This window comes from Rhinolophus ferrumequinum, chromosome 4 (genome assembly GCF_004115265.2).
Source record: "Rhinolophus ferrumequinum isolate MPI-CBG mRhiFer1 chromosome 4, mRhiFer1_v1.p, whole genome shotgun sequence".
Lineage (NCBI taxonomy): Eukaryota > Metazoa > Chordata > Mammalia > Chiroptera > Rhinolophidae > Rhinolophus > Rhinolophus ferrumequinum.
This window is the reverse complement of record NC_046287.1, coordinates 22,132,065-22,151,671: the sequence shown is the minus strand read 5'-3', so window position 1 is coordinate 22,151,671 and position 19,607 is coordinate 22,132,065. Positions and strand designations below refer to the sequence as shown.

The window sequence follows — 19,607 nt, the reverse complement described above, 5'->3', positions numbered from 1 at the left end:
AGTTTATTTAGGCTGAAAATATAAAAATTAGACAAAAATAGAAATAATCAGATGTGAGATTTTTACTTAGTATTTATAGGATGCATTCATTGTAAAGATATAATCTATTTCTTAACATTTTAAGGTCTCAATTTTTAAAATAATAAGGCTTGATATATGATGGGAAGAAGATTAAATAATGAACGTTAGCTTAAAAATCATAAGTGTTCTGATGTGGAAACTTCTTTTTAAATCTAGAGTCAAAGGTAAAAGACAAAATGTCTACTCAAGTCTGAGATCAGGAGATGATGTATGAGGACATGTTGCAAGTGCTGTGACAGTGACTATTTTATAGACAGAAAATCAAGTCAAACCAGCAAACCATTTCTGTGAAAAATCAAGCAACATTCAAAAAAAGTGACTTGTTCTCAGATATAATATAAGATAACTCAAATCATGAACTCTTTTAAGAAAACAATCTAGGAGTAAACATAAACTCTAAAAAAAATAGTTTGGAGACCAGTTTCTAGCTCTCTCTTAAGCCTTATTTTTTTCAAATGACTTTTAGATTTTCAGAATAGGCTCAAGTCTATATTTGTTAATGTACCTAGTTCACATAAAATAAAGTAAGATCTTGACAGTAATTAGATCTTTGGCTTTGTTAGCCCTGTCAACTTCTAGGTCCTGTCCATTTTATGCCTATGGTCTCACTGAGCTCTAAAACTATATTATTCTGTTTATTTCACTATTGGCTGTGATAGGCATCCATCATAACTTTGGTGATTTGAAAATAAAGTATATTAAATTATTTTCTTGATAATGTTTCCCAGGCTATGAAATTCTTTGTGGGAGTAAAACTTTCTATCCTAAGTATGTTGTTTAACTTGTAGGGAATTAACTTAAGTATCTGAATGGAGCCTTTGTCCCTCATCTTCTTTAATCCAATCTGGAACCATTGTGCATGGCAGTCTCTATTATTTTGACCTTTGAACCCTATTCATTGCAGTCTGGTACCAGACCAGATCATCAGGAACTCAATGGGAAAGTTTTGATGTAGTTGACAACCGACAGTCCTGACTTGATACTCTTCAGTTACCTTAGAGCCAATAATAATTCATTCTAGACTTAAAAATGCATCCTGCAGGGTATTTTCTGACTTTTGTGTTCAATGTGTTAATGTATGGAAGAATTCTGCTGTTCTTGCTACATATGCCTGAGACTGAATTCCTAAAATATATGCTAGGAAATGACCATATTCTGAGGTTGTAATTTGCAAACTTGTGAAAGGAAAACATATGGCACAGCAAAATTTCTATTAGTTTTAAATACTTAAGGGAAAACTTGTAAAGTCTGATGAAAATAACCATATTGTATAGACACATATTGTAGATAACAGAAAACACACGTAACTTTAAAGTATTTAGACTTGTGAACTTGTCTTTTGATTTTTTTCAGATTTTCTATGTGTACAAACACATCTTCTGGAAATAAAGTCAGTATTATATTTTTTCTTTTCTAACTGTAATCGGCTTTATTTATTTTTTCTGTGCTTAAATGACAATGCCAAGGCCCTCCAGAAAAATGTTGAATAGAAGTAGTACTAACAAATGTAATTTTCAATCTCAAAGACAAGAGGTTTAATTAAATATGATGATGATCACTCTATGAATGAATTAGGTGTACTTACATAATTAAAATGTGTTTTTCAATGAAGTCCAACTTAATTATGATACATTATCAACTGTATATTTGATACATTTATTTTTTTATATGCATTTCTTTTTTTAGCATACATTTTTGTATTTGGTTGCTAATATTTTGCTTAAGATTTAAAAAATATATTTAGGACCGCAAATGACCGTTCATTTTCCTTTTTTTTAACACTTTTTTAGGGTTTGTGTCAATGTTATATTTGCCTCATTAAATGATTGGGGAGACGTGTTTCCTGACAACTTTTGTTTTGTTTTGTTTTGCCTTTGTTTTACTATGATCTGTAGTGTTCTTTGTTTTATTGTGGGATATATGGTGAAGCATGAATCTGTCTCTTGATGTCTTTAATACATTTTTCTAAAACTCTTGGCCATTATTTCTTAAGATGGCTTTTCCTCATCATGTCTCTCCCCTACTTGAAGATTATAATTACATGAATATAGTCTCTTACCATGTTTAATTTGTGTATATTTTTTTATATTTTTATGTTTTTATATTTCAGTTTGAGTATTTTTACTTATTTTTCAGATTACTATATTTTTTTCACCTGAATCCAATCTGCAAGTTCAGTTTATCTACCAACATCCTAAGTTAAATTATTATATTTCCTTATTCATTTCTGTTTGATTTTTTTTATATAACCTAATGTTCTGTGAAATTGTCCAGCTGGTTGTCAATATTAAAATATATTAATGACAGTTATTTTCATATCTATTAAATATGTAATTGGAATCCATCTATTCAGGGATATCTGTAACACCTGGGAGCCTGTTTCTATTATCTGTTTTTATCTTGTGTCCTACTTCTTTATAGGCTTGCTATTTTTTTTTTCTTTTTCTTTAATGTCAAACAGTATACATAAGAAATCATAAAGTCTGGATAATGTTATCTTTTTCTAAAGGTGGTTTATTTTGACTGTTTGCTGACTTTTTGATTAGAGGATTGCCTTAAGACAAATAGTAATTTTATTGATTCAAATCTATGTTATTTCAGTCTCTGTATTATCTTGTCTATTTCTAGTTCCCTTGACTCTTAGGTATAATCCTTAAGAAATCTAGTTGAAAGCCTGTGTATTTATCAGAGTCCTTATCCTTGCTAGTCCTTAAATTAAAATTTTTAAACTTCAAGCTCTGTTTAACTTCCCAACCTTCTATAATATAAGCCATTGTCTATCAGTGCTTAGAAATCACCCAATACCTCTAGGGTAAAAGTGGTACACAATGACAACCTTACTTGAATGTTTCTCCCTTTTGGATCATCACTTACCTCTCAAGTTCTGCCTACCTTTGCAACCCATAATTCCAATAGCCATTCTTTCCCCCAAAATGCCATAATACTGCCAGAAGTCCTGCTTAGCTGGCACATTGGGATGAGCTTCCCAGCCTCTTATCTTCTGCTGCTTGTAATGAGGAAACACAGAGAGAGGGAAAGAAAAAGCAGCATAGAAATTTGAGATGACTTCCATGAATTTAATTTTATTATAGGATCTTGGTCCTTCAAGTCCTAGCTGCCTTAGTATAATTATCAAGTCAAAGAGTTATTTTGATGTTATATGTAACATTTTTTTTTCTGCTGTACTTCAGTCAGTTACAAGTTATTGCATTGTAATTGGAAGCAGAATTCTCCGTATTACTTTGTGTCCTAAAACGGGCTATTTCATTATTATTGTTATGTATTTAATTCATTTTTATTTTTAAATTGTTCTAAGAATTTATCATTAGAACACTTGATTGGGGCTGCTGGGCCTATCATACATCTAAGTATTTGGAGAGTCTTCTTCTTGATCTGGAATATGATATTTTTAAAGTCTTCATTGTGAAACAGTCTATGATATTAATAGATTTAGTAGCCAAACCTAAGTATCATGGACTTTCTGAAAACCTAAAGTTTATTACATATACAGAGGGTGCCAAAAAAAAGTATACACATTTTAAGAGAGGAAAACTATTAAAATTGTAATACTCAATATATACCAATAACAAAAGATTAATACAGGTCACATTTGACTTCTGCAATTACAAGAGGTGCTCAAAATGGTCACCATCAGGGTCCAGACACTTCTGATTACCGCGAACTATTGTTTGAGCAACGTTGACCAAAGTGTCCACTTGTCTACATTTTTTGGCACCCCCAGTATATATTGATTATTAAAATATTTACAAGTACTGAGCTACTACATTCTGTTTGCATATGTTTTGTTGAGTCAGTTGGCTACAGAATATGAAACTCAACAACTTACTTATAAATTTGTCACTCTTTTTTACAAACCATGTTTCATAATGTTTTATACTAAAAATCATCAACTTCTGTAAAGCAACAGTTACTACAACTCATAAGAATTATAATTTAAAATAGTATAATTAGGTGGTCAGATGGATTAAATATCAAATGGGTTAAATTAACATTTCAAAGTAATTTTTTAATAATAAGCATGTTTGTATTTTACCATTTCTGTGACTATTTCCAGTTTTCTAACGTAATGTCCTAATAAATACATATGATCTATCTTTTAAATGTTTTAAGACAAGAAAAAGGATAATTTATAATTAATCTATTGCTTCCTAGAAGAAATAATTTAACCCAAAGTAGATTTTTTTTCCCTATATTTATAATGATGAACACAAGGAGAGATTTATTGACTTCCCCATAAAATTCTAAAGCTCTGTACATATAGTTCTGGGCAATTTGTGGCATTTTATAAAAACCATGTTTTTTTGTATGTGTTTTGCAGGCTGTCAGCAACTAGCCATTCACTGACACCTCAAAGTGATTTGGACTCCAGTAGCTCTGAAGAATTCTATCAGGCCGTTCACCATGCTGAGCAAACCTTCAGAAAAATGGAAAGTTACTTGAAACAACAACAACTCTGTGATGTTATCCTGATTGTTGGAAATCGAAAGATACCTGCACATAGGTATAGTAGTCTGTCTTTATTAGAAACATGAATTCATACGTTTAGATAGTCTGGTATGCAGATTGCAAAATATCCTAGAATTAGATAATTCAGAGTTAACATTTATAAGAAAGTTTGGATATTTTTCTTTTACTCTTGTTTATTTCTTTTTGAGCAAGAGTTATAATGCCATTTTAAGTGATCTCCTTTTTAAGAAATAAAGCAAAATATAAATAGTTCAAAAATAAAACTTCCTCTGATGAAGATTAATAAATATTTTGTTATATGTGATTCACAATCATAGTAAGTGAAAATCAATTTTAATTTAGGAAGATGTACCTAAGCTTTTAAATGAGATACGCTTTTCTGCCAAAATTGGAAGGAAGTCAGTTTACCTTGGATATATATTATTAATTTCAAGTAGAAAATGCAAAGTGCTTCATATTGACATCTTTACTTAGCATTTGTTACAAGGTCTTTAATTTATGACATTAATATTCTTCTTAAGGCCCAGCATATTTAAAAACTAATATACTTTTAAATATTCCTTACATATTTATAATTGATAATTCCAAGTTACATGAACTAGAGGTCTGATTATTTTGTGCCATATTGATGCTATCAGTTTATTTATAAAATTTATTGTTTTTTTACTTAGTTTTTTTAGGACTTTTAAGTGAGAAAAAATTTAATTTAATTTTTATACCAATTATTTTAGATAGTTGAATATATCGATAACTGGTCTTAGACTACCTTGATGGATGTTATTTAATGCTATTAATACCAATTAATTGATAGAGTAAATTATCCACATATGAAAATTGCTCTCAATGTATTCCTCTTCCCTATATTGATTAACTTAAATTGTATTATCTAGGTAATATATATGTATTTAAATATGAAATATTTAAATTATTCCAGAAAAATAAGGCTATATCTCTACCATCATAACAATATTAAAATGTGGACATTGAATTGAACCAATACACTAAAAATTCATAGGAAGGAACATTTAACATTGAATAACTAATTTAGGTCATGTAGGGCTCAATCTGTCAGCTAATTATGGCAATAATTCTAACAATATACTATGCTCTTATTTTTCAAATATTTCTATGATATTGCATTATCATTCGGAAAAGAGCAATTAACAAATAGTCATTATATTGAGACATTCAGTGTTGTAACATGTATGGCAAATAGGCAAATTATCCTGAGCTATTATCTAAATAGCATTTAGACAAAATTTATATAGTTAAAAAATATTCTTAATTTGAGATTATAACTGAATTTGCTTCATTTAACTTACAGATTAGTTAAATAATTATTTGTTTAAAAAGATAGAGGGACTCAGTTAACTCAAATTATATTAACACATCAAAACCTCATGTTTTTTTAAAACAAGTGCTTTATTTAATTTATATAATCTTATAGCCTTTTATTGGTAGTAGTTTGATATTTGTCATTTGAAGGTTTTTAACTAATATATTGAGCAATTTCCCCATATTAATTATATTCTGCATTGTTTACTTTATTATTTTTATCTAGATTGTTAATATTACTTTCTAAATAATTTGTTTAATTATGTAAATTTTATAATAATCTGGGTGGCTAAGAAATAAAATTTCTTTTTGGCTTAGATTCCTATAAAACATCTGAGCAATGTATTACTTATATGCATATTATTCTGAACATGTAAATATTTTATGTATTTAACAGATATTAAAATAAATATGTTACTGTTAATCATGTTTTCCTTAAATGTGATAAGAAAAAAATTTAAGGCTTTCTGCTAAAGTAATTCAAATAAGGATTTATATTTTCTTTGCATAATATTCTAGTACTAACTATATTACTCCTACAATAATTTACATACCTATGATTCTAAATGAAACATATATTAACTAATACGTGGAAAAATATTTATGGGGCACCTTAAAAAGGCAATCGCTTTTTTTAGTAATTGAGGATAGATTGCACCTCCTTATTTATGCTGTTGCAAAATGAACTGATTATAATTACTTCAACATTAACCCTTTGCTTTTACCAAATAATCATCTCAGTAATAGTAACAAACAAATGAATTTTTAAATTATTCTGTTATATTTAATTAGCACAACTGTGTACTATCTATGAGCAAAATATATATGATGTTACAATATTTACCACTGAAAAATGTGGAACTGTTAAAATAATTTCAAATAATGAAAAAATAAGTAATTTGCATTATGATCCACCACTCTTTCAGGAAAAGCATTGCAAGCTAATGTCATAAGTATTCACTAAATATTCATTCATAAAGACCATGTATATTTAATTTCATATTATCTCATCATTTAAAACTTTCAAATAAATTACTATTTAACAGATTATGACCATACAAGGATTCTCATTAAAAGCCTTTGTTTGTATGCTGTTTATATTGTATATGTATTTTAACCTGATGTAGGTCATACCTATCGATGTGTTTATGAAATGCTCTGTCTATATGAATACATTAGGTTATTGCAAGGCATACTTTTCAGTAACTTAGCTCTGAAAGGCAAATAATACTTAAGATTACATGTTAACACATTTTTAGAATGAATAATAGTCAAAATTCTGAATTTATCTGTGCTTTAGGGCCTAGAGAAATTCTAAAACTAAATATAGACATCTCATAAATGGCCCAAAATAATTGATTAGCAACAAGTGAACCAAAACATTAAAATGTAAATACCTTAATACAAAATATAGAGGATTTTTTGATAGACATTGTGTCTGTAATTAGGGGTGTCAGATACTGAAAATTGTATTGACAAGATCAATATTAATAACTGGACTGATGAATTTTCAGTAGTAAGAGAATTAAGTGGTTTTTATGGTCTACTCTGTTATAATGTACAAGTATATAATGAGATATGATTAAGCTTGTGAAAGTTTTTTTCCCCTCTTTACTCATTATTAAGAGTCAGTGCATTAGGCAGAGATAAATATGAAAATCTTAAATAACTAACATCCTCTGAACAGTAAATAATGGTATTTATAATTTTACGTGCACAGAAACAGTGTGGAAGAATCCGTAACATAGAGTGAGCAAAGCTTATTCCTGGGGAGTAAGGCTTATAGGCAGGATAAAGGAGAGGTTGACATTTTTTTTTTTAATGTATAAACATACATATACTTTGAACTCTAAAATGAGCATGCAATATTTCATGATCAAATGAAAACGTAAATGAAAAATAAAATGAGATGTGATGGGGACCAAAAGGATCATACACTATAGACCAAGACAATGGACATTTCATGAAACACCATATTCTGTTTTCATTTTTGTCCATGTTTAATAGTGAATGACTTATTTCAAGAATGTTTATTATGTTAATATTGATTTTTTACCGAGAACTAGTATCATAAAAACAGTTGAGGCTAAAAGTGGCAATTGAAATGATGTATTTAGAAACACATCATATTAAATACAGTAAAAAGAAATGACTTTCATAAGTAACTTAGATATTAATACTCAGGTAGGCAAGCAGTAGCGTTTCTCTGTACCGATGCCAAGTTTACTTCTGTAGATAATCTTTGATGGTAGAGGAATAACTCATTTCTTCCATTTTATTAAATGCAACATCCACCTAGGTATCTCAATCACCTTGCTAATTTATAACAGCTCTGTACCAACTTCAGAAAGAGAAAAAAAAATGGACTTCAGTGGTCCCAGCCAATTCCACAGCCCCAGGCAGCACCAGGGTCCCAGTGGCTCACACACACTCACACACCCAGGCTGTCAGCATATCTAAGGATTGCCCGGCTCCCTCGGCCTGTTGGGCCGAGGTTCCCAACCAGGCCCCTAAAACTCTGGAGGCAGGCAGCCTCCCATGAACCCAGGCTCCTGGCTGGCCCAGCCAAGCCAACTACCACGAACCACGGCTTTTGATCCACCCAGCACCAGGTCAACTCCCATGTCCCCATGTCCCCCAGTCCACCCAGGGTCAGACTACGCTTTGCAAATCTACACTGAAGACTAGTTCCCCCAGATTCAGGCTGTCTGCTTGTCCCAGCACCATACCAGTCTCAGCAGAGCAAACCTTCAGGTGGGGCGCCCAGGACTCCAGGTTATAGGTTGATTCCAGAGATTCTAAGCTCTAGGCTGCCCCTAGCACCAAGCCAGTCACAATGGCCCTGGCCTTCAGTCTGGCTACTGTGCAAACAGGTTCCCAGACCACTTTACTACCAAACCAGGTTCCCACACCATGCTAGTACCAAACCAGGCCTTGTGGACCCAGATGCCGGTTCTAACCCAGCGGTCCCTGGTGATAGATTGGCCTCTTTTGACCACACACAGACCCAGGTTCCAGGTCAGTCATCTCAGACTCAATTGCCAGGCACACCTCACCCCTGTAGACACAGGCATGAGGCTTATGTACTCAAGCAACAGTAAGGATTATGAGCTGAGAGAGTACATCACCATGAGAGTGTATCATTATAAGAAATACTCAAAGGTATTCTTTAAGCTGAATTGAAAGGAGTCTACTTAAAACATATGAAAACATATGAAAGTTTAAAACATACTAGTAAAGTTAAGTATGTAGTCAAATTCAGAATATTCTAATACTATAATATGATGGTGTGTTAATCACTTAACTCTAGTATAGAGGTTAGAGGATAAAAGTGTAAAAAATAACTACACTTACAATAATTAATGGATACACAGTATAAAAAAGGTATATCGTGACTCAAAATATAAAATATGGGAGGAGAGTAAAAGGGTAAAGTTTTTATATGTGATCGAAATTAAGTTGTTATCAACTTAAAATAGATATATTTATGGGACGTTTTATGTAAGCTTTGTGGTAACCACAAAACAAAAATCTACAGTAGATACACAAAAGAAGAAAAAAAGGAGGGAATCAAAGCATAACACTGTGGAAACCCATCAATTCACAGAGAAAGACAACAAAAGGGGATGAAAGGAACAAGGGTAATGCAAAACATTCAGAAACAATAAGATTACATTATAATTCCTTATCTATCACTAATTACTCTAAATGTAATTGAATTAAATTCAGATACAAAGTAGCTGAATGGATTTAAAAATATGACCTACCTATATGCTGCCTACTAGAGACTCACTTCAGCTTTAAAGACACACATGGTCTCAGAGTGAAGAGCTGGAAAAAAAATACTCCAAGCTAATAGAAATCAAAAGAGATCAGGGGTAGTTATACATATATCAGTGAAAATAGACTTTAAGTCAAAAATGGTAGCAAGAGACAAAGATAGTCATTACATATTGATAAAGGAGTCAATTCATTAACAGAATATAACAATTGTAAATACCGGTATATATAGTATGGTAATCATTCCACAACACATATGTGTATCAAATCATCCTGTTGTGTATCTTAAATTTACATGTTACATGTAAATAATATCTCAATAAAAGTGGAAGGAAAAAAGATAAGAGAAGCGGAAAACTTTTATGTTTTTCTTAATTTAGATATCATTTTAATGTCTTCTTTATGCCCACCACTAATATTCAACAGTACATAATCATTTTTTCTTGCATTAATTAAAATAAATGTTTGTCACACATATTGTAGCATTGATCTATATATGTTTTGTTGGTTATACAAAAGGATATAAAACATGATACATTTCCTCACGAAGTTTGCAATAATCTTGAGAAGGAAAGAATAACTCATAAAAAAATTAAGGAAATTATTATAGTTGCAAAAATCTCAACTGAAATATGTGGTTTTGATTCCAAGTGCAAGAAATAATTCAATAAGAAAACAAGTAACATGTGATAAAGTATTATGATAGTTTTTCAGAGAAATTGTGTTTGAGGTCAGTCTAATGAAAAAGGACAGGTATACTATTTTAGATAGTGAGAATAATATGGAAAAGTACAGAAGTAAATCATTTTTGATTGTTAAAATTATAAAGCACTGCCTTAGTGAAAGTGGAGCTGTTTGTAGAAACTACTGCAAAATTAAGCCATAAAGAAGTACAACAAAAGTGATTATGATAGACCTTGAAAACCAGCAGAGAAGTTTGGATTTGAAATGATGTGCATAACTAGAAGCTCATGTAGGTTCTTGAAGAGGTGATTAGCATAAGTAAGTCAATAATAATAATAATAACAGCAACAAGACAGCATTGCTAGTTAACACTCACTGTGTTGATTATGTGCCAAGCTCTATCAAAGTGCTTTGCAAACACTAACCCATTTTATCCTGAAAGGAAAATAAATCCCTATTTTCCCCACCGTCTTTTCTTATACAATAGAAAACAGAAAAATGGAGAAATTAAGACATTCACCCAAGTGATTCATTTAATAAGTGGTGAAAAATAGAATTCAAACCCGGGTAATCTGGCTACAGAAGTAATGTATTAACAACTGTGATAGTCTGCCTATCATCTTTTACAAAGATAGCTCTGAAAAATGGTACCGCTTTAGAAAATGGCCAGAAATAAGCACTGCAAAAATGAGTTTATGATCTAGGAAGCTTTTAGAGTTAACCCAGGCATGAAATGAGAACTATATAAATATCGAGAAAGAGATGAACTGAGAAAATTTTTGAAGCACAATGTCATGAGTCAGGTTCCCTACAAGTAGAACAGGAGACTGGAATTCAGATGTGCATGACTTATTTAGGGAGTGTCTTCAGAAGAAAGGAAGCAGGATAGGGCAGAGGACAAAGCCAGTCCAGGTTGTGCTCTCAGATGGAGCCTCCCTTTGTCTTTAACTCCCAAGAAGCTCTGGAGCATGAGTTGCTGCACAGTTAGTCCTACCCTAAGGAAAAGGGGCAGTACTTTATACCTGAGTTCTATTAGGCATCGCCATTGGGTCCATCCACAGGTAGAGAGTGGGGGTAGGTTGTGGAGGTTGGGGAATGAGGTAAGGGGAGCCGGAGCACAGAAACTCCCAGGGAGGCAGCTCCTGTTGGGCCCCGGGAGGTTCTGTAGAAGGGGTAGCTGGGAGCTATCAGGCGCTAACATCAGTGGCGCTGGGCACCTACCTCGGTGTGCCTCGTAAAGGGGGTCTTGGCAAGGCAACCATATAGTCTGATACAAAAGGAAAGCTGGATTTTGTGTCTTATTTGGTATAGGCAATGAAGGAGACGGAGACATCAATGATGATTTCATAACGTCTACTCTGAAAGTTCAAAATATTGGCACCAATTCAAATCAGGAAAATAAAAATGAAAGAAAACCACCCAGGTTTTCTTTGAAGCCTTTGATTTAGTTTAGAGCATACTGAAATGGGACTGGGATATCTAGTGAGAAGTTTCTATATGCATTCCAGAGACAAGGCTGGATTTAAAACCACCGTAACCGTAATAATTAAGGCCATGCTCAAGAATTATTCTGAAACAGTGAATGTTAAGGCCAATATTGAGAAGCCTGATTAAAAACCTAGAGCAACGAGAGGGTCAAGGAGTATGAGTAGGAAGAGAAGTCAATGAATCCGAGGTAAGCTGAGATAAGAAAGTTGTACTGCCTTGGCTAAAAGCGGGATTTAAAGGCAGTCTGGGAGGTCAACAATGTCAAACACCACAATAAATTGGAATGGACTTAGAAAAGTTTAATAGATTTCAAAGGAAATACATTTGTCGTGACCTCAATAAGAGATTTTCCAGAGTAGCTGCATTTATCCACTTATCTTTGCATTTTTGGCTTCTACTTCCCTTGTGTTAATAGAAGCTATATATGCACATATAAAGATATTACTTTTTGTTATTCATTACATCCCTGTCTATAAATCTAATGCAAATTTGATCTCATTAAATCCAAATGCAAAATACATTTTTCTGCACTTCTCTTACTGAGTTAGCAGTATTTGTTATAGTTGCTTAAGAAGATTTCATGTAATTACTTAAGATCAAATTCTATAAGTCTCATGATATTTTTCTCTATATGGAAATCCACCCCCCTCCTGCCAACCCCCGAAATTAAGCCTTTATATGTGGAAAATTAAAATGGTTAATTTCAGGTCAATATACTTACTCTCTAGCAAAGATATATATCCCTCTGGTTTATTACAGTTTATTTTCATATGTATTATATAGTTATATTTAGTTCTTATGTTAAAACTGATCACTTAACTGATTTTTCTGATTGGTATATAATATTTGAAGATATCTATCTTTTAATTATTTTGTTATTCTTTGAGAATGTAGAGTTGATATGTTTAGTTACTAACTGTCCAATTAAATGTGTCACAGATGGCAACTTCAGATATTTCTAACATGTTATCACCATAGACATTGATATCAATAAAATAGTTAAAATCATGGATCACATAAAGTACTTCTTAAATATGTAATGCATATATTAAAATATTTTTTGTTTTGTTTTGTTTCTTGTTATAAGAAGGAATATCTCTATTTGTGGAAGTTTAACCTTCACTATAACCTTGACTTACATTATATAGAAATAAAATACACAGCAGATAATAATTGCAAAATAAATAATTTAGGAAGAAGTTTTCCTGATTTGAAATCATGAAAAGTTTTAGTTTTAGATTACAATACTCTATATTGACATTTCTTCTTTCCTTCACCTTGCACTATTCTTAGAAAGAAAAGTGCATCCAGAGCTTACCATTAAGTTGTTTAGTTCACAGATATAAGCATCATATTTAGTTCTTTTGACATGTTCCCATCACTTTCTGAGCATTTTCTTACTTTCTGGAATAAAAGACATTTCAGGCTAACTTTGTACATACTTCCCCTGCTACAGCCCTGTGGTTTGTTCTTTTTGCAAGAAGCCCATAATGTACATATTTATGTACTCCCTTACATACGTACACAAAAATTAAGCGTTTCTATTTGTTCAGTATTAAGAACTATAAATTTACACTGATACCTCCTCCAATTTCAACCTGACCTCATAGGTCTTTTTTTTTATATTTTTATAGTCTTCTTTCTTTCTATATTTGTAACTTTATTTTCCATCAGTGAGAAAACTTTTCCTGATGACCCTCAAGAATGTACTACTTTCCTCTAATCTACTCTAAACAGAAAGAAGTTATAGAATTTTTAATTCAAACAACTGTGAAAAACACACCTCTTAACTACAAAACACTTTTTTACAGTTCTTTATTTTTTTTTAGAATCATAATATGTTGAGTACATGAAAAATTGTATTCCCATTAAAATGACAAAAGAAATCACCCAAAAATGAAATATTTATACTTTTTTCTCTAAAACTATGAAAGAGCTGTTAAAAATAGCTAGACACTAGAGTGATACTTCCTTTTTTAGCCCAATTTTTTTTTTTTTTTTTTTTGGTTACAATGTCCGTTATAGAGTTGAAATTTACAATACATGGGAAAAAGCAGGAGAATGTAATACATTGTCAAGGGTAGAATCAGTCAATGTAAATAAACCTAGAGCTGATCCCAGTGTTAAAATGATCAGTAAAGGGCATTAAAACAACTATAAAAAATAATTTAGAATGTCTATAGGAAAAGATGAGTATAATGAATAAGGAAATGAGAATATCAAGAGAGATTTGGAAAAATTCAAGTCACTAGAAATGATCCTCAGTAAAACACAGAGTAAAAGAAAGCTTATGAAAAAAATGAACTGAGTCTCAAAAATCTGTGAGGCACTCTCAATTATTGAAATATATATGTAAGTGGAGTTATAGAAACAGTTTGAAGAGTAAATTAGGAGGAAACATTAGGAATTAATTGCAGATAATTTTCTAAATTTGATTTAAAAAAAATTCATTCACTGCTCCAGGAAGCTCAGAAAATCATAAGCAGAGTAAATACCAAGTAACTCATCTAGAAATATCAAAGTTAAATGGCTAAAATCCTCAGATAAAATGAAAAACAATTGAAAACAATTAAAGATAAAAGACGTAGTAAATTAGGAAAACAATTATATGAAGGAAAGCTGATTTTCTATTGGAAACAATGAAGTCTAGATCATAAAATACTATTTTTCTAGTTCCAAAGGAAAAAAAAAATCTCAATCTAGAAGTCTATATCAAGTAAAAATGACTTTTATAAGATATTAATACTTTTGATGCAGCTAAATAAAGATATTTCCAGATAAATGAAAGTTGGGATAATTTATTGTCATCAGACGTGCACTACAAAGAATACTAAAGAAATGTCTTTAATTGAAGGGTATTGTTACTATATTGAAGCCTGCTTCTTCAGAAATGAATAGAGCCCCAGAAAAGTTGAAGACAGGAAGCAAATGTAATATAAACTTTTACTTTCACTTATGTATTCTCCTTTAAAAATCATCTTGATTAGGCAGAAGGGGATAAGTAGAATGATAAAGTTCTTATAATATTCATCAAGAGTATAATTATATTTGATGCTAGAATGTTGTTAAAATCAATATTGTAATCTTTAGACAGAGTCAGGAAACTTTGCTGGGGCCAAATATGGTGTTCATCTGGTTTTGCATGAATCATAAGCTAAAATTTGCCTTTGTATTTTTAATCAATTGAAAAATTTTCAAAAGGAAAGTATATGAAAGAGACTATATGTATGACTCTCAATGTCTAAAATACTTAATATCAGGCTTTTAATAGAAAAAAAAAGCAGATCTGTTCCCCACTCAAGAAAACCACTTAAAAAAAAAATGTACACATACACATAAGAAAAAGATTCAGTTAAAATGTCAATGAATAAGATAAAACAAAAGGCAATACAATGATTAACCCAAAAGGACAAATGGAGTAAATGAAAAGAAATATAAATTGATAGAACTAAACACAAGCATAATTGTATGAACAATATACACTAATACATTTCAGAAACTGGGTGAAATGGGTAAATTCTTGAAAAATGTAAAATGCAAAAGTTAGTAAAGAAGAAATAGAGCATATAAATAAGTCTCATGGCTTTTTCGATAATTGAAATAGGATTAATATATCACTTTTTCCCAAAATAGCCAAATCAAGATTTTTTTTTTCAGGTGAGTTCTAGAACATCTTAAAGGAAAAATGCATTGCTTTCTTCTATAAGATGTTACACAAAATTAAAAAGAATTGAAGTTGCCAACTTATTTTATGAGACTTGTATAATCTTGATCCCAGATTCATATCAGAAAATGCAAGAAACTAAAATTATATGTTAATTTCCTTTGTGACTATAAATTGAAAAATACTCAAGGTAATTTTGATTCAGTAAAAAAAAGGCCTTTTTATGAATTTCAGCATCCAAATATTAAAAAAGTGTTTAGCAATGTTAGAAATTAAAGGGATTTTTCTGACTTGGTAAAGTAAGCAAGCATCCTACTAAAAGAAGAATCTTTAAATGTGTTCCTTACAAGATAGGAAAAAAACACAAATTTTCTTCCCTGACAGCTACTAGTTAACACAGAAATGGAGGTCCTGGGTGAGGTTTTAAAGACAGCTAAAGAAGAGAAATTGTAGAGAATGAACAGGAACAGGTCAAAATGAGATTATTTGCAGATGATATAATCATCTACATAGAGGGAAAAAATAGCAGAATCAAAAGACTTCGTAAGATAATTCAGTAAATGTGTCGTATAAAAGATGAGTCTATGAAAGTTTCAACTAATGGGTTCTAAACCAACAAAATCCCACAAGAAAATAGCATTAAAAAGAAAGAAAAAAAAACGGTTACTATACACAATGCTAACAAAACTTTAAAATATGTAGGAATCAACCAAAAATACCAAAGATTACTTTTGGAAAAAATTTAAAATTTAAATAGATAGAATAAAACAAAATCCTGACTAAATGGAGAGACATTTTATACTTTTGTATTGGATGACTTTACATGATAAATATACCAAACATTCCTGAATAAAATCAGAAATTCAGTGCTATTTTTAATTAAAATTCCATTTTATTTATTTGACAAACTTACTTTAAATTTTGTGTGAAGAATAAAACTCTGCTACTAGTTAAATAAAAATAAAGAGGGAGAATGTGTCTCAGGGGATATAAAGACATATTTAGAATCGTAGTATTTATTTATATATGTTTATTCATATGTATTTATCATGCATATAAAAAAGAATATTGTATTGGCATAAGAGTAGGCAAATAAGTGAAAAAGAATAGAAATCTCAGAAACACATCAGTACACATTCAGAACTCAAATTCATGACATAGGTGGCATCATTAAATCACTGGGGCAAATCAAGTTCTTTAGTACATAGTGTGGTGAAAAGTGAATGAGTATGTGGAGAGAAATAAAAATTGATTCCTAAAAGGATGGAAGAACTAAATGTGAAAGGAAAAGTATGTTTAAAATTATAAAGGGAAATGTAGGAAAATGCTTTGTGACCAAATGTTGGAGAAAGATTTTCTAAATCAGTTTTTAAAAGTATAATCCATAAGAAGACAGATTGATAGATAGATGATTGATGATAGATGATAGATAGATAGATAGATAGATAGATGATAGATAGATAGATAGATAGATAGATGATAGATAATAGATTCCTCTGCACTGTATGGTTGTCGACATTTAGCATTTTGATACTTTATATTCATGGCTTAAATTTTATCCTTTGACTCTTTCAGGCTTGTTCTGAGCTCAGTCTCGGACTATTTTGCTGCCATGTTTACAAGTGATGTGTGTGAAGCCAAGCAAGAGGAGATCAAGATGGAAGGCATAGACCCCAATGCCCTCTGGGATCTTGTCCAATTTGCATATACAGGTACAGTAAAATAATTATAACTTACATTGATGTCTTGTAAATTTTAGAATTTGAGCATAGGTTTTAAAGCTTAAAGAATAACACAGCTGGTATTCTTCATATTTTTTTTTTTCCATTTGAAAGACTAACTGAAAAATCAGACTACCTTTCATTTGTCACTGAAATCACAAATACATACACTTCCTTCCACGAAGAATTTAAACTGACTTATAAAAATAAATAGCAGATGGATTAGCTTGGGATAGGAGCAGAAAGGTTGTTAATAATCAAGTAAGAATTTGTTTAGGTCCATACTTACAGCGTTACGAAGGGAAATAGATTTTTAATTTTCTTTCATTTTGGAAATTAAAGGTTCCAATAACTCTTTTTTTCCTTGAGATGTGTTTTTTGAATGTTAAGAGCCCCACAGAATGTTTAATGTGAACTCTATAAATTTAGTTGAAAGGGACAATGAAAATACTTAGAATTGTGAAAACTGACTGGTTTTTAAAGCTGTTTGTTTCTGATCCTCTACATTGACACCTTCCATTGCCCTTTGCACTCTATTATATTTGGTGCATTCAAATAACATTGCCAATATAGCAGACATGTGGTGAATGTTGTTTAATGTACAAGTAATAGCTCTGTCTCTGGAGAATAAACTCATGAATAAGCCATGGCTTTGCCCTCCAGAAGCTCACAGTTCAAATGGCAAAAAGAGTTAGATGAGGGGAAAAAATATGATACAATGTGAAACTTAAGAGGGAGGTACAAGGTATAAAACCTGCTGTTCAGAGCACTATCAGGGTTCACATTCATTTAAACATTTTAATAACTTTTCAAGATACATGATATAAGAGGACATAATAAAATCATGTGGTAGTGAGGGCAAATAGTATGAATGGATATTTTCTTTTAGGAATGGAATGTGGTTCATTTGTCTGAACTATTTATCATGGTATACAATAAATAAATAAAGGTGGGTTAGGGCTTGATTATCAAAGTAGCAGGATCCTAGTTTAAGGAACTGTTTTTGCAGAATTTCTGGTCATGGGGAAACAAGAGATGATGTTATAAAGATCAGCTTCTAGAACCAAAAGACCATAGAACAAGTGGAAATATATCCTCTTTGAAGATTTGGCTTATCATAGAGAGGAGTTTGCCAACCCTACTATAACACTTAGTAAATGAAGCCTCTTTGAAAAGAAAAAAAAAAAATGCACATGTTCTGTGTGCTATATCTCAAAGCAGCAATGTGATGGAATGACCTAAACATTTTCTAGTCTCAGTAATTTTTAAATTATATTTTCTCAAAATAATTGCCCTAGGCAAAAGGGAACAGGTAAGCAAGTATTCAAAGTTGTTGCAATAGAGAGAGAGAGAGACCAGAATTCAGTCTTTACTTAATTCTACTGAAACAAAGCGTTTGATGGGGGGTGGGGAAGACTTTTAAGTGCTAGGGTGAGAGAGAACAAGGGCCATGTGTGTTTGCTAATTGGCTTTTTCTGAAGAAAAATAAACTTTCTCCTGTCTTTGTGAAGGAATTTCGTTTTATAACTTGGAACAAGTTGCTCCCTCAAATTATGCTTCTAGCCCCTCATAAAACTGAGAGACAGAGGTGCTATCTCTCTTGATGTTGGCCTTGCAAACGGATATCATCCAGATCCTTGAGGAAAACACTCTGGGGTATCAAACTGGCAAGAGGTTTTTAAAATGATTCACTACTCAAAGGAGTTGGGAAAGAATTTACAGTGACACATTTTTCTAAAGTAACTCCTCTAAGAAAAGGGAGGTCAAAGGCCTAGTGTCAGGAAGAAGCCTGTCTAAATTCCAGTCAAGCTGAGGGAGCCTGACTGGAAATAGCCTGAAATAGTAGGAACAGATCATGGCTTCCCAGTCAAGAGAGAGCGAACAGATCATGGAAAGAAACACATCCTGAAACTTCCATTTTTTAGGAATCCTTCTAGCAACAGAAAAGCATAGATCCAACACTGACAGCCGCCATAGCCAGGCACCCTTGCATTTCTCATGTACAAAACTAGGTCAAAAGACACTCATCATCCTGCAGCACAAACTTGGAAATTGTTTCCAAGCTCCCTGCTGAATCTAATGACCTAGATTTCATTCTACTTTGCAGAGGGCAGGCAGGATACAAAGCTGCCTTTCAGTTGCCACTGACATTATGGCCTTTGCTCCTGATACTGTATCTTCTTGATGGTTGATAAATTTCCAATTGTTAGTTTATAGAAATGCACTAGATGAGGAAATAACTTACAAGTCATATTGGGCAAATTTTAGGCCTAACATAAAAATGTACCTGACTTTTGCTATATACAATGTCACAAATTATAACAATAGAAGAGATCAAGTGAGCAATGATATCAAAAGGGAAGAAT

The 19,607-nt window shown here is 31.7% G+C and overlaps 1 protein-coding gene across 1 annotated transcript in view; it reads left to right on the top strand.

Moving 5' to 3' along the window:
* Window positions 1–19,607, top strand: part of KLHL1 (kelch like family member 1) — a 298,324-nt gene that overhangs the window by 92,000 nt on the left and 186,717 nt on the right. Inside the window, exons 2-3 of the mRNA XM_033103722.1 lie at window positions 4,421–4,603; window positions 17,096–17,232. Coding sequence (XP_032959613.1) covers window positions 4,421–4,603; window positions 17,096–17,232 — 320 coding nt within the window. The remainder of the gene's footprint in view (window positions 1–4,420; window positions 4,604–17,095; window positions 17,233–19,607) is intronic.